Source organism: Hylobates moloch, unplaced genomic scaffold (assembly GCF_009828535.3).
Source record: "Hylobates moloch isolate HMO894 unplaced genomic scaffold, HMol_V3 SCAFFOLD_1, whole genome shotgun sequence".
Classification (NCBI taxonomy): Eukaryota; Metazoa; Chordata; class Mammalia; order Primates; family Hylobatidae; genus Hylobates; species Hylobates moloch.
The window spans coordinates 198,521,652-198,537,121 of NW_026652276.1; the positions used below are offsets into that span (position 1 = coordinate 198,521,652).

The 15,470-nt window shown below is 35.3% G+C and overlaps 1 protein-coding gene across 1 annotated transcript in view; it reads left to right on the forward strand.

Annotated features, from left to right (window-relative positions):
• Nucleotides 1-15,470, forward strand: part of CFTR (CF transmembrane conductance regulator) — a 166,215-nt gene that overhangs the window by 133,981 nt on the left and 16,764 nt on the right. Inside the window, exon 23 of the mRNA XM_058441560.1 lies at nt 7,627-7,782. Within this exon, the coding sequence (XP_058297543.1) occupies nt 7,627-7,782 (156 nt within the window). The remainder of the gene's footprint in view (nt 1-7,626; nt 7,783-15,470) is intronic.

Genomic DNA, 15,470 nt, shown 5'->3' on the forward strand with positions numbered 1-15,470 from the left:
GATTTAATTTGATCTTCTTTTGCTAGTTATCCAAGGCAGAAGCTTATATTATTAAGATCCTTTTGCATTCTTATGCATTCAATGATGTAAATTTCCCTCTAAGCACTGCTTTTTCTGCATCTCACGAATATTCATGAGTTGTATTTTCATGTTCATTTAGTTTGAAATATTTTTAAATTTCTCTTGATATTTCTCTTTTGACCCATGTGTTACTTAGAAGTGTGTTGTTTAATCACCATTTTAAAAAATTTTCTAGCTATCTTTCTGTTATTGATTTGTAGTTTAATTCCATTGTGGTCTGAGAGCATATATTGTATAATTTTAATTTTTATAAAATTTGTTAAGGTGTGATGTATGGCCCAGAATGTGGTCTATCTTGGTGAATGTTCCGTGTAAGCTTTGGAAGACTGTGTATTCTGCTATTTTTGAATGAGGTAGTCTATAGACATCAATTATGTCTAGTTGATTGATGGTGCTGTTGAATTCAACTATGTCCTTACTGATTTTCCGCCTGCTGGGTCTGTCCATTCTTTGTAGAGGGACACTGAAGTCTCCAACTCTAGTAGTGAATATTCTATTTCTTGTTACAGTTTTATCAACTTCTGCTTCGTGTCTTTTGATACTTTGTTGCTAGATGCTAGAAACATACACATGAAGAATTGGTATGTCTTTTGGAGAGTGACCCATTTATCCTCATATAATGCCCCTCATTATTTCCTCGCCCTGATGTCTGTTCTCTCTGAAAGAAATATAGCCTCTCCAGGTCTCTTTTGGTTGGAGTTAAAATGACTTAACTTTCTTAATCCCCCTTACTTTTAGTTTATATGTGGTTTTAAATTTAAAGTGGGTTTCTTGTAGACAACAAATAGTTCAGAGTTGTTTTTCGATCCACTCTGACAATCTTTGTCTTTTAATTGGTATATTTGGACTATTGATATTTTAAGTGATTATTGATATAGTTAGATAAACATCTACTGTATTTATTACTGTTTTCTATCTGTTACACTACTTGTTCTTTGTTCATATTTTTATTGTCTACTCTTTTTCTTTCCATTGTGGTTTTAATTGAGCATTTTATATGTTTCCATTTTCTTTTCTTAGCATAGTAATTCTTCTTTAAAAAAAACATTTTTTAGTGGTTGCCCCTAGAGTTTGCAATATACATTTACAACTAATCTAAGTCCATTTTCAAATAATACTAAATAATTTCATGTGTAGTGCAAGTACCTTTTAATAATAAAACACTCCCAGTTCCACCTTCCAGTCTCTTGTATTATAGCTATAATTTAGTTCACTTACATATATGTGTATACCTAAGTATATACATTATCATATTTATGATTGAATATATTGATGAAATTATTTTGAAAAAACTGTTATCTGTTAAATCAATTAAGTGTAAGAAAAATAGAAGTTCTAATTTTATTATAAAATGAAATACCTTCATTTATTCATTCTCTAATACACTTTCTTTCTTTATGTAGATCCAAGTTTCTGACCTGTATAATTTTCCTTTTCTCTCTTCAGCTTCTTTGAACATTTCTTACCAGCCAGACCTACTGACAACAATTTTCCCCAATTTTTGTTTGTCTGATAGAGACTTTATTTCTTCTTGAGTTTTGAAGAATAATTCCACAGGGCACAGAACTCTATATTGGTGATTTTTTTCCTCTCAAACCCTTAAATATTTCATTCCACTGTCTTCTTGCTTGCATTGTTTCTGAGAAGTTAGATATAATTCTTATCTTTGCCTTTCTATAGGTAAGATGTTTTTTCCTCTGGCTTCTATCAAGATTTTTTCTTTATGAGCATGATATGCCTTTCTTTTTGAACATGATATGCCTATGTGTCGGATTTTTTTGGCATTATTCTGCTTGGTTTTCTCTGAGTTTCTTGGATATGTGGCATGGTATCTGACACTAATTTGGAAAAATTCTCAGTCATTATTACTTTAAATATTTCTTCTGTTTTTTTTTTTTCCTTTATTCGCCTTCTGGTATTCCCATTACATGTATGTTACACTTTTTGTAGTCATCCCGCTGTTTTGGATATTCTGTTTTTTTCAGTTTTTTTTCCCTTTGCATTTCAGTGTTGGAAGTTTCTATTGACATATTCTTAAGCTCAGAGATTCTTTCCTCAGCTGTGTTCAGTCTACCAATGAGTCCATCAAAGGCATTTTACATTTTTATTACAGATTTTGATTCATTTTGAATTTCCTTTTTTTCTTTTCATCTTTTTGATTTTCCTATTTTTCCATGAAAACCTTTAGCTTTTTTTTTTAAAGTGCTGGGATTATAGGTGTGAGCCACCATGCCCTGCCTTTAGCATATTAATCATAATTGTTTTAAATTCCTGATCTGTTAGTTCCAACATCCCTGTCATATCTGACTGTGGTTCTGATGCTTGCTCTGTGTTTTCAAACGGTGTTTTTTTTGCCTTTTAGTAAGCCGTGTAATTTTTTATTGAAAGGTGGACGTGATGTGCTGGGTAAAAGGAACTGTAGTAAATAGGCCTTTAGTAATGTAGTGGAAGGTGTAGCAGAGGGTGAGGGAAGTATTCTATAGTCCTATGATTAGGTTTTAGTCTTTTAGTGAGCCTGTGCCCCTGCAGCTTAGAAGCACTTGTGAAGTGTTTTTTCACCCCTTGTGGTGGGACATAGTGACTAGTGTGAGCAGGAGTTGAGTATTTCCCTTCCCCTAGGTCAGTTAGGCTCTGAAAAAACCCTGATAGGTTAGGCATGGTAAAATAGTCTCTTTGGAGGGCAGGCCTTATTATAAGAATAGAATGCTCTGGGGCCAGGTGCAGTGGCTCACGCCTGTAATCCCAGCACTTTGGGAGGCTGAGGCAGGTGAATCACCTGAGGTCAGGAGTTCGAGACCAGCCTGGCCAACATGGTGAAACCCCATCTCTACTAAAAATACAAAAATCAGCCAGGTGTGGTGGCACACACCTGTAATCCCAGCTACTCAGGAGGCTGAGGCAAGAGAACTGCTTGAACCCAGTAAGTGGAGGTTGCAGTGACCCAAGATTGTGCCACTGCAGTCTAGCCTGGGTGGCAGAGCAAGACTCCGTCTCAAAAAAAAAAAAAGAATGCTCTGGCATATTTCAAAATAGTTACTTTTCCCTTTTTTTTTCTCTGATCTTCACTGTGAGAACCTGGTAAACATCCTACAGGCAAAATTCATGAAAGTATAGAAGTCCCCCAGTGACTTGGACCCACTTGGAATTTTCTTGCTCTCACATCATGCACACTGAATCTCCAGCAATTTTTCACTTATAGTTTAGGATTTCCTACCCTAGTACTGGTTCTCTCAGAGGTTTCTGCTTATTGGTTTCTGTTCTGTAAGTTGTGATTCTCTGTACCTAGTTGCCTGTGTCCCATTTTGGGGGGCAGTGGTTTGCCCTGTGACCTCACTTCTCTGACAGATCTAAGAAAAGTTGTTGATTTTTCAGAGTGCTCTGCTTTTTACTTGTTGTTACGAGGAAGCCAACCACTTACAGAATTTCTACAAACCAGATCAGAATCTGGAAGTCCTGTTTTTTTATTTTTTTTACCCCTTTGTTTAGAATGTTACCTATCTTAATACATTTTAAATAAGTGAATGCATAGCTTATATCTACTTCTAGGTTATATGCTTCCTTAGAATAGGAATCGATTCTTAAAATGTTATTCTGCTCACGCCTGTAATTCCAGCACTTTGGGAGGACAAGGCAGGCGGATCACTTGCGGTCAGGAGTTCAAGACCAGCCTGGTCAACATGGTAAAACCCTGTCCCTGCTAAAAATACAAAAATTAGCTGGGCATGGTGGTGGCCATCTGTAATCCCCGCTACTAGGGAAGCTAAGGCATGAGAATCACTTGAACCTGGGAGGTGGAGATTGCAGTGAACTGAGATCGCACCACTGCACTCCAGCCTGGGCGACAAGAGCAAAACTCCATCTCAAAAATAAATAAATAAATAAATAAATAAACAATAAAAATAATAAAATAAAATAAAAATGTTATTCTGAGCAGTCTTTGAAGAATATAAATTCTATTGCCTTGCCTTTAGAACTTATAAGATCATCTTGCAAACTATCACAAGATGCTCCAAACATACTTCTTATGTGCTGAATTAAGAAGTCGACTCAAATTTAGTATACTAGTAATATTTTTGGATATCCCAAAACACTGCCAGCTCAGCTTTAGGCTGCTCTTCTTGTGGAAAAAAAAAGCAGTTGAACTTTAGGACTCAAGTGGGCATCTCGTTTAATTTTTAATGGATTTCTATATTGTTGGTTATGGTGAAGAGGTGAAAAGAATAAATATTCTGTGCAGAAAAATTATTCAGTCTTCATGTGAAAGCACTTTGTCCATAGCAATTACTTTATGGAAAAGATGTGGTATTACTTTCTTTGCTCTTAACTGAGGCCTTTAATTTAAAGAACCTATACTATACAAGTTTTTATTATCAATGCATGAAAAATGTAGCAGCTGTTTCACAACCTTTACTTTTAAAATCTATTTTTCTTTTTAATCTCGAATAGTTTTTTTCTTAAAATCTTTTGACTTTTTATCTAAATTGTAATAGCCAGAGCACCTTCCCACAACTAGAATATCTCATCCTTTTTGTCTTTTCTTTTTCCTCTCAAAATGCCAACTGGGAACTTAATTTGGAGTCAGATTCTTCGTGATAAATCTGGACTTAATCAAAATTCCTCAGATGGTATATTGTATATATCACAGTACTGGACAGTCCTCTGATTAAATAGATATTTGATAGTACTTCAAGGTCTATACTTTTGGATGAACTTAACTGCTTTCTCCATTTGTAGTCTCTTCAAAATACAGAAATGCCAAAAATAATTTATAAGAATATCAAGGATTCAAATCATATCAGCACAAACACCTAAATACTTGTTTTCTTTGTTAAACACATATCCCATTTTCTATCTTGATAAAAATTGGTGTAAAGTAGGTGAATCATTCAGTGGGTATAAGCAGCATATTCTCAATACTATGTTTCATTAATAATTAATAGAGATATATGAACACATAAAAGATTCAATTATAATCGTCTTGTGGATCTAAATTTCAGTTGACTTGTCATCTTGATTTCTGGAGACCACAAGGTAACGAAAAATAATTACAAGAGTCTTCCATCTGTTGAAGTATTAAAATGGCGAGTAAGACACCCTGAAAGGAATGTTCTATTCATGGTACAATGCAATTACAGCTAGCACCAAATTCAACACTGTTTAACTTTCAACATATTATTTTGATTTATCTTGATCCAACATTCTCAGGGAGGAGGTACATTGAAGTTATTAGAAAACACTGACTTAGATTTAGGGTATGTCTTAAAAGCTTATTTGCGGGAAGTACTCTAGCCTTATTCAACAGATCACTGAGAAGCCTGGAAAAACAAATCCCGGAAACTAATTATTATGTGCCAATTATATAAACAAGAAGACTTTGTTGGGTACAAACCAGTGATTCCTTGCCTTTGAAAAATGTATCAGATATCATCCATTACCAGCAGTTCAGTGATATAAGGAAACCAGAGTAATAGCTAAAACCTTTAAAGCTAAACCAAAGATTTGCAAATTGCCTCTTCATCCAGTCTTTCCCAACCTAAAAACTGAGTTCTCTAAAAATTTTAGTATTTGTTTCTGAAGAAAAGGGAACATGGACATTTGTCTAGTCCTCATTAGAAACCTGACTGATGATAACAAGGATTTAGACCTCAAGCACTTCTTACCAAAATTCTTGATATGACCTTATAGCAAATTACTTTCACTTATTGAACTTTCCTTTCTTTTATTCCCCTATACCTCACCTGCACTGGGCATATTCAGGTTCTTATAAAACATTTTACTATTGTGTTAGAAAAATCATGACACATGATGAATGTGTTTGTGCAGCATGGGCTGATTCATAAATGAAAATGTGCATTGAAATTCCACAATATTTTAAAATTAGGAGTTTAGCAATTGAACAAAATTGATTAAATCCATTATTTGTTAGATCAGCTAAATTACATAAGTTCATTCATCTGCTCATAAATCCATCCATTCTTCCATCTGGCTGTCCCTTAGTCAATTCAAATAAATATTTATGGGGCACTTTGGGTAATCCAGGTGCTAATAATTCAATGCAAAACAAGATAGACTCCCCTGTCCTTGTTGAACTTATATTTTTGGTACAAACAAAAGCAATAATCAAGAAAAAATTTAAAAAGTACTGATTGTGATTAATACTATGAAGAAATTCAACAGGGTATTGTAATTAACATTTGATTGATCTGGTTTTCTCAGTTGTCTGAGAACAAACATTTGTGAAAATCTCATTGTAGAGTTCTTATGATGGATAGGGGGTCAACTGTGTCATTATTGCTTATCAGCTTATCCCAAAGAACTAGTTTATTACCAGATTGCAAATAGTGTTCAATAAATTATTCTTATTAAGGGTTGTTATGTACTCTAAAACATTTATTGTGGTCCCTTCATTGGTTCTGGTTTACAAACTTACTTGTCTATGATGACATAGTATAGAAATTGAGAGTGAATATTTAGAAGTTCATTTTTATTATATATTTTTAAAGTATTGATACGTAGTGAATTAGAAATTTAAAAAGAAGACAAAACTGTCCTTCACTACAGATTGAAAAGCATTATACTAAAAGACTATTTGCCCAGTTATAGTATATAAAGGCCAAACGACTTTAAAAAAAAAAGAAATTATGTAAGGAGAAGGAAACAACCATTTATTCAGTGCCACTAACTGTCAGCCAGTTTTTTCAGTGGTCAGTTAATGACTGCAGTAGTGTTCTACCTTGCTCAAAGCACCCTCCTCAAGTTCTGGCATCTAAGCTGACATGAGAACACAGAGTTGGGGCTCTCTGTGGGCCACCTCTAGCACTTGATCTCCTCATGCAGTGCATGGTGCTCTCACGTCTATGCTATGTTCTTATGGTTTTTAGGTAACAAGAATAATTTTCTTTCTTTTCCTTAATATACATTTTGCTTCCTGAAATTCACTTCTCGCCAATCTGGGTGAATGTCAGAATGTGATTTGACAAGTGTCCAAAGTACTCATTCACTGAGTAGTGGTAAGGCCTTCGCCCAACCTGCCTTCTCTGGGAATATACTGCTGCCTGTATTGCCAGGCTTGAACTTGACCAAATTAATTTATTAGGGTCAACATCTAAATATTAGAACTATTTCAGATTAATTTTTAAGTTGTATCCACTTTGGGTACTAGATCAAATTGCAGGTCTCTGCTTCTGGCTTGAGCCTATGTTTAGAGATGATATGCATGAAGACACTCTTTGCTTTTCCTTTATGCAAAATGGCCATTTTCAATCTTTTTGTCATTAGTAAAGGTCAGTGATAAAGAAAGTCTGCATCAGGGGTCCAATTCCTTATGGCCAGTTTTTCTATTCTGTTCCAAGGTTGTTTGTCTCCATATATCAACACTGGTCAGGATTGAAAGTGTGCAACAAGGTTTGAATGAATAAGTGAAAATCTTCCACTGGTGACAGGATAAAATATTCCAGTGGTTTTTATTGAAGTACAATACTGAATCACATTTATGGCATGGTATCTATATGTCACAGAAGTGATCCCATCACTTTTACCTTACAGGTGGGCCTCTTGGGAAGAACTGGATCAGGGAAGAGTACTTTGTTATCAGCTCTTTTGAGACTACTGAACACTGAAGGAGAAATCCAGATCGATGGTGTGTCTTGGAATTCAATAACTTTGCAACAGTGGAGGAAAGCCTTTGGAGTGATACCGCAGGTGAGCAAAAGGACTTAGCCAGAAAAAAAGGCAACTAAATTGTTTTTTACTGCTATTTGATACTTGTACTCAAGAAATTCACATTACTTTGCAAAATATATTTGTTATGCATTGCTGTCTTTTTTCTCCAATGCAGTTTTCTCATAGGCAGAGAAGATGTCTCTAAAAGTTTGGAATTCTCAAATTCTGGTTATTGAAATGTTCATAGCTTTGATAGTGTTTTTCAGAAGACCAAATTTACAGTGGGAGCCTTGGGCTTTTGTTTTTTAACAGCTCTTTTTTGTTCCTGCTTCAGTGGCCTGACCTCTAAGTTAGCAATTGCCAGGTTGAGAAATGCTTTGCAAGACATAAAAGATGCTCCTGAAATAACAAACACTTGGAATCATGAGGTAGTGGAATTGAAAATAGAAAGTGTAATGATTGTTTTTTGTTCTTTGGATGGATGAACCATGTCAGATTAGTCTGTAGCCATTTTTTTTTAATGTCACTCTGAGTTGGGTCACAAAGGATCTCTAGCCTCATTGCCTTAGTATCATTCTACAAATTAGAATGTGTTACTGTGTAAGAGTACTTCTTGTATATGAGAGAAATAGCAACAGTTCCAGTTTAAAGTGATATAAATGGAAACCAAGAAATGTCTTTACTGGGACCAAATCTGGACAGCATTTACTGTATTTTTGCTGGCATTTTCTCTAGTCTTTCCGGGTATATTCACATTTAATGATCACTTTTCTCCCTTTGTACTAATGGACACTGAATCCATTCCACTACCATAGTTCTTTCTAATACTACTCTACTTTTTACACAAAATTAAAATGCCAGGAGCATCTCCAGGTAGACTGACTATAAATCTAGACTGAAAAGAAAGCTTGTATTTCTTAACAGATTACCTTGTGGAACATTTGCTCCTTTCAACTAAAGAGGCACTAAATATTGTAACTGCTCAACTGGTGCTTTTAGTTTATTTGTCTAGACTTTGTCATGTTGCCAGAAGGTTTATCCTGGTTGGAGTTTTGAAAACAGTATTGTTTCTTCAGAAAGAAAAAAGGGATTGTCAGATGATCTAAAAATAAAGAAATACTGGAAATACAAGTATCCCAAGGTGATAGCATTAGGCAAAATAAAAATGTTGAAAGGCGAAAAAGAACTGGTTGATAGAGAAGTGTTGTTATTCAGTAGAACCTAAGTCTTCTGGTCCCATTTTTAATGAAAAGTAGTGAATTTTTTGGTTTTTGTTGTTCTTGTTCACACAAATCTGCCCATTAGAATAAGCCAAGCTCTAAAAATTAATTTCAATTTCACTGGGAATCCTTTAGTTTATCTACTATGTAGTAGAGAGGTTTTGTTTTATTGCATGTTTGACTTAGGAACGTACATATGCAAGACATGGAGGAAAACCTAGTGGGCCAGAGTTTTGAAAATTCTTTATCTTGCCTTTCTGCCAAAGTGAGTCTCCCAAGTTTGTCTTTTTTTTTTTTTTTTTCCATTTCCACTCTTCTATGGTTTCTGGCATTATATAAACCAAACAAAAAAAAATACGTTCAGAGATTCCTTCAGAAATGCTGGATGATCTTGATATAGATGCTTCTCATATATGCGTTTATGATGCTGGTTCTAGGGCTGTCTCTCAGTATCACAAAGATGTCTGTAAACAGAATATGCTATTTCTTCTTTGTGACAAATTTTGAACATTATGTGAATGTCCAAGAAAGAGCAAAAGAGGGCAAACTTCTCCTATATTTTTGATGTCGAAACCAAGAGATGCTTTTATTTTCCTAACTTTTCTTTAAAAGTTCAAATTAAGTAATTTTATCCTGTCCTAAAGTTTAAACTTTAAAAAGAAAAAAAAAGAAGGAAGAAGGAATTAAAAATCCAAAGAAAATTATGTTTGTTTGCTTTTCCATTTTTTTCTTCCTTCCAACTCTGGGACTTTGCAAGGGCATAGTTCTGAAGATCTCTGACACTGAGACATTAGAGATCCCTGTATCAATGGGTCATTTGTTTTCAGACATATGAAACAGGAACTTTGAACAAGAAATTTCCCCTCTTTTTCTCATAGTGATCCTGAGACAAGAGCTGTGGAATCACAACATATCATTAGTTTTGGCAGGTCCTTGCAGGTGTTTTGTTTTGTTTTGTTTTATTAATGTTCTTCCCTCCTGTAGCTAGACAGCAATCTTGGAGAATGTCTCAGCTTGGAAGACTATTGTGTAAATTTCAAGGTGGAGCCTCCTTTAATTTGTTCTGTGTTACCTGTGAGCTGTGAGGTCATGAAGAGGAGACAATGAGGCTAATCATGAGAGCCCCATTGGTTTAGGCAATTAGAACAACAAGATCTAAAATGGTTTATTAGCCTTGAATTGTGTTAAGCACTTAATTCATAAAAAACAGAAAAAATATTTTTAAGTATATTTCTAAAGCTTCAGTTACAAGTTTAATAGGTGACAAACTATTCTGAGGAAACGATTAGGCCTATTCTTGCAACGAGTCTTTATGATCTGAAAAGAATCTATGTCCACACATAACTCCCACCTCAAAGTTGGGGCATCTTTTGCTCTGGGAGATATCAAATGCGATCAAAACATGTGTTTGTAGATTTGAATGATGATTCAGCAGTGTAGCAGTTCTCACTCATTTTATAATAATTAACAACTTAATAATTAACTACTAAACTCCTACATGCTTAACATTATAAGTATGATAGCTTCTGTGGTTACATAAAATGTATACACAGCGCTTGTCCTTGATCTGTCACAGTGAGGTCCCAATCCAACCTATGAGCTTCAAATGAAAAGTTCAAAATTACACTCATTGTCATAAGTCACAGATCAAAGGAAGAAAAGATTTAACCAAAATGATAAATTAAATATAGGTGATTAAATATAGTCATGGGTCAAGGCATGGGCTAGTTAGGGAGTGTGATGTGGGTAATTATGAAAGGCCAGCTCCCAAGCCCTGTTGTTGCTACTCCCCCACATCAGTGATCCTTCCTTTTTTTCTACTCCTACTGCAGTGCCTTCCTCATCTTTTCCCTTGCATCCCTCCATTATATGAGTCACACAAATTAGACTTTTCAAAGCAACATTAACATTGTGTGAATTTGGGGTTTTTGACTAATCCCAACATTCCACCCCCACATTCCAGTCCCACATGGGATTTAGAGCCTTGTTTATAAACCTGACACTTCTAATATATCTTATATTAGAGTAATCCTTGTATTTGTTTAATTTCCACTTAGCATTGTAAATACTTGCAGGTATCCTAGTTAAGAAAGCAAGGTTTAAACACAAAATCATCACCGATTAAAGCAAGGTAGATAAAGAATGTAATAGAAATGCTCGATAAAACATAGATTTTTTTTCTTACTAATTTTTCTGTCCCTTATAGAGTGCATAACACAATAACTTGCTTGATAAGAATTCAATATACGTTGTTTTGTGCTGAATCACTAAATGCTTGATTTCTTTAAGAAGAGACTGTGGTTCATCACTATCTGGATTTTAGTCTGTGTAATCTTAGGCAAGTTATTTGATTTCTCTGTGCCTCTGTTTTCTTGTCTGTAAAATGAGTATAATGGTAGTAACTAATCCATTGTGTTTTTGTGAGGATTAAATGAGTTAATAACTAGTACTCCTCCCTGGCACATAGTAAGTACAATATGCTGTGCTGTGGTGGTGATTATTTTTTATAGTTCCTTGAGCAAAAGAAATAATGTCCCCATCTTAGTATTATATTGGAGGTATATACCATAGTAGTGAACAAAAGAATATAGTTTCACAAGGAAAGTGATAATTAAGGTGGTTCATAAAGGGTCATAAAGCTTGTAGATTTTAGAAATGTGGGGGAATGAGGATGTGCAGAGGGTATTCCAGGATGCCAGGCAGGGAGATTATGGATAAGTACTAAGATGGGAACTAGAAAAAGTTGAGGGGCAAAAGGTCAGAGGAGGCCACAAGTTATGGAGTATTAGGAAAAAGAAGTTAATACTTGACAAGTGCCAACATGGCTTCAGGAGGAATGGGTTGGGTCTTTTTGAGTGAGGAAGAGGCTGGTGAAAGCGTGGTGGAGGACCCTGCTGCTGCTGGTGGCATGGGGTGTAGGTGGCAGGGGAGGCAGGGACATGAGCTAGGAAACTCTCCAACTCTGAAGTGATGAGTCTGGAGTAAAATAAGGACAGTAGGGGTGGAGTACTGAACTTAAGGGAGGAGAGAAAAATAATTGGTATGGAAGTAGGTACAATGCAATTTTATTATTTCTGAGCCTAAAAATGTGAAATTTTTGATTATTTGGTCAGACCAGGAAAGTATTTTCTTTTATGCTATCTCTGAAAATGTATATACTAAAAAGTTGTAGTATAAAAAGGTTGTAAAGCATTAAGTAATTTTAGAGGAAACAATAATTTGGATATTTTACATGCAATCATTTATATGCAAATATATGTAAATATTACAAAATTATTCTGTATTAGTTACAAACCTTAAATATTTTTGACTGAGGAATATTTTATTCATCTATTTATAGCTACTTTGTTCTAACTAATAGATATTCTTGAAAACAAAGCAACACTTTTTTGCAGACAGAGTCTTGCACTGTCACCTACGCTTGAGTGTGTTACCTTGAACTCCAGGGCTCCAGTGATCCTCCCACCTCAGTCTCTTGTGTAGGTGGATTACAGGCCTGCACTACCATGCCCAGCTGTATTAGTCCATCCTTTCATTGCTATAAAGAAATACCGGAAACTGGGTAATTTATAAAGAAAATAAATGTAACTGGCTCACGGTTCTTCAGGCTATATAGGAAGCATAGCAGCATCTGCTTCTGAGGAGGCCTCAGGAAGTTTTCAATCATGGCGGAAGGCAAATAGGGAGTAGGCATGTTACATGACAAATCAGGAGCAAGGCAAAGTGAGGGAGGATGTGCCACACACTTTGAAATGAGCAAATCTCATGAGAACTCAATCACTATCGTGAGAACAGCGCCAAGAGGATGGTGCTATACCGTTCATGAGAAATCCACCCCCATGATCCAGTCACCTCCCACCAGGCCCTGCCTCCAACATTGGGAGTTACAATTCAATATGACATGTGGGCGGAGACACAGATCCAAACCATACCACCAGCTAATTTAAAAAAAAAAATTTTTTTTTTTTAAGATATGGTCTTACTATGTTCTACTGGCTGGTCTTAAACTCCTGGCCTCAAGTGATCCTCCCACCTTGGCCTCCCAAAGCACTGGGAATTCAGACATGAGTAACAGTGCCTGGCCAATACTTATTTTTAAACATTCTCTACCATAAACTTAGGATCTTGATTTGTTCACACTGAACAGATTTCTATTATACAGATTGAATTTATAAGAAAATTTTGCAGACATTGTCAAAAAGGGAGATCCAAACCACTGTGATATTTATAAGCATTTGGGCCACATTTTGATAGAACTATACATGGAGTGTGTGTGTATGTGTGTGTGTGTGTGTATACACACACACATTATTTATATATATGTATTTATATATGTATATATACACATTATTTACCTACCTACTGTGTGTGTGTATATATACACTCACACACACACACACACACACACACACACACACATATGTATATATATTTCCCTTCTGAGCCAAAGCCAAACAGCACTGTATGCTTAAAGAAAAACAGTCACACTTCCCACTTATGTAATTTATATTACATCCAGTCACCACACCAGCCAAACTGCTTTATTGTTTTTTGTTTGACATCCAATGCTAAAGCATAATGCCTGTTGCAGTGAAATATACATGAGCAACCCTGAGAACTCCATATAGCCTCACCTGTTGCCACTGAGTTGAGTTGAGGAGTCAAGCTGTAGCAAAAAGGTTTGTCACAGGGTGAGTAATGGTGCTCTTATTTTTCTCTGGGTCTCAAGAAGTGCTCTTTATGACATATATGGCGTTAAATAAATGTCAGATATTTGCACATCCTAACTTTCCTATTGGTGAAGTTTCTTAAAAGAGAGATAAAGGGCCATTGTGTGATTGATAGTTTCAGGTATATTTTTTGCTGCACAGTCAGTCCAAGTGTACCACGTTGGGCAAACCACTTAACTTCTCAGGGCCTTGACTGTTTCATTTGTAAACCAGAGAAAAGGACTTGGGTGACCTCCAAAGACCTTTCAAATTTAGAGATGAGTTTGTGAAAAGTTCAAACAGTTTAGAAAATAGAACTAAGACACCCACCGGCACCCCTGGAAGCAAGAGAGTGCCAGGTACTATTTGTAATACAGGAATGAAATGCCTAATTGTATGAAATCGAATTCTAACTGAGCCAGTTCTTTCAGTTAAATTTTTTTTCAATTAGAGTGCTTACTTCAGTACCTAACACTAGACAGTAAACTGTAGACAAAAGACCTACAGAATTTCTGAATGGTATCAAATTCACCACACTTAAAACTTTGGGATGTCTAATTTCAACCAACAGCTTTCTTTCTTCATAATGTTTAATATATATGTATCTGTTTTAGCTAAACTTAATATATATCAATATACTTTGATAGATATTTTATATAAACTATTATAGTATTATGAGTAAAAGACCTACCATTTCCCAAGCAATTATAAAGAACGATCAAAATTTTAATGGGTTGTTAGTATTATTTCTTTAAAGATTGTGATACTAATAAATATTTGGCCACATTTTAATAGAATTATACATGGTGTGTGTGTGTGTGTGTGTATATGTGTGTGTGTGTATATATATATATTATATGGCAGTAGAGATATATATATATACACACATCTAGATAGATATATACGTGTATATCTATATATACACACATATATCTGTGCGTATATATACATATGTGTATATATACATACATACATATATCTGTACATATATATATAGTGTGTGTGTATATCTATAATATATATATATATTTTTTTTTTTCTGAGCCAAAACAAAATACTAGGTTGTAATAGCTATTCTTTCAGAAGGAAGAAAAACAACATGTGCTGAACTCTGAGTTTGATGTTTTTGTATTTTACTTCCTATTTTCATATCAGTCCATTTATTTATTCAGGCAGAACTTATTGAGCATATATTATGAACACAGCTTTTGCTAAGGACAGGGTACGTAGCAGTTATGGTCTAGTAGGAGAGATGGATGTTAAAAACAAAATGCACACAAATGCACATATAATCTTAATACTCACTGTAAGCTATGAAAGCAGAGTATGAGTATTATGAGACCATATGTTGGGAGATCTACCCCTGAGGAAGTGATATTTAATTTGAAACCTAAAGAATGCAGTTGGCCATGGGAAGAAGGTAGGGAATGAGATTACCAGGCAAGAGGAATCCAATGTATGAAGAAGCTGAGGGAGTGAAAGAAAGCCAGTGTGGTGGCAGGAAGAAAGGGAAGAGAATGGAGAAGGGCACTAAATGAGTCAGAGAAGTAGGAGGGACTAAACCGTGTAGGGTCGTGTAGGCCATCTTAAAGGACTGAGTGTAGTGGATAACCTTTGAAGGTTTGTTAACAGGTCAATGAAATGTTCTAATTTCTGTTGTAGTGAATTGCTTTGATTGCTGAGTGAGAATGGATGGGTAGACATGCAAGAGTGAAAGGGAAGAAATCAATTAGGAGGCTCTTGCCCTGCTCCAGATAGGACTGATAATTAATTTTATTTGGGAAGATCAGGGAGAACG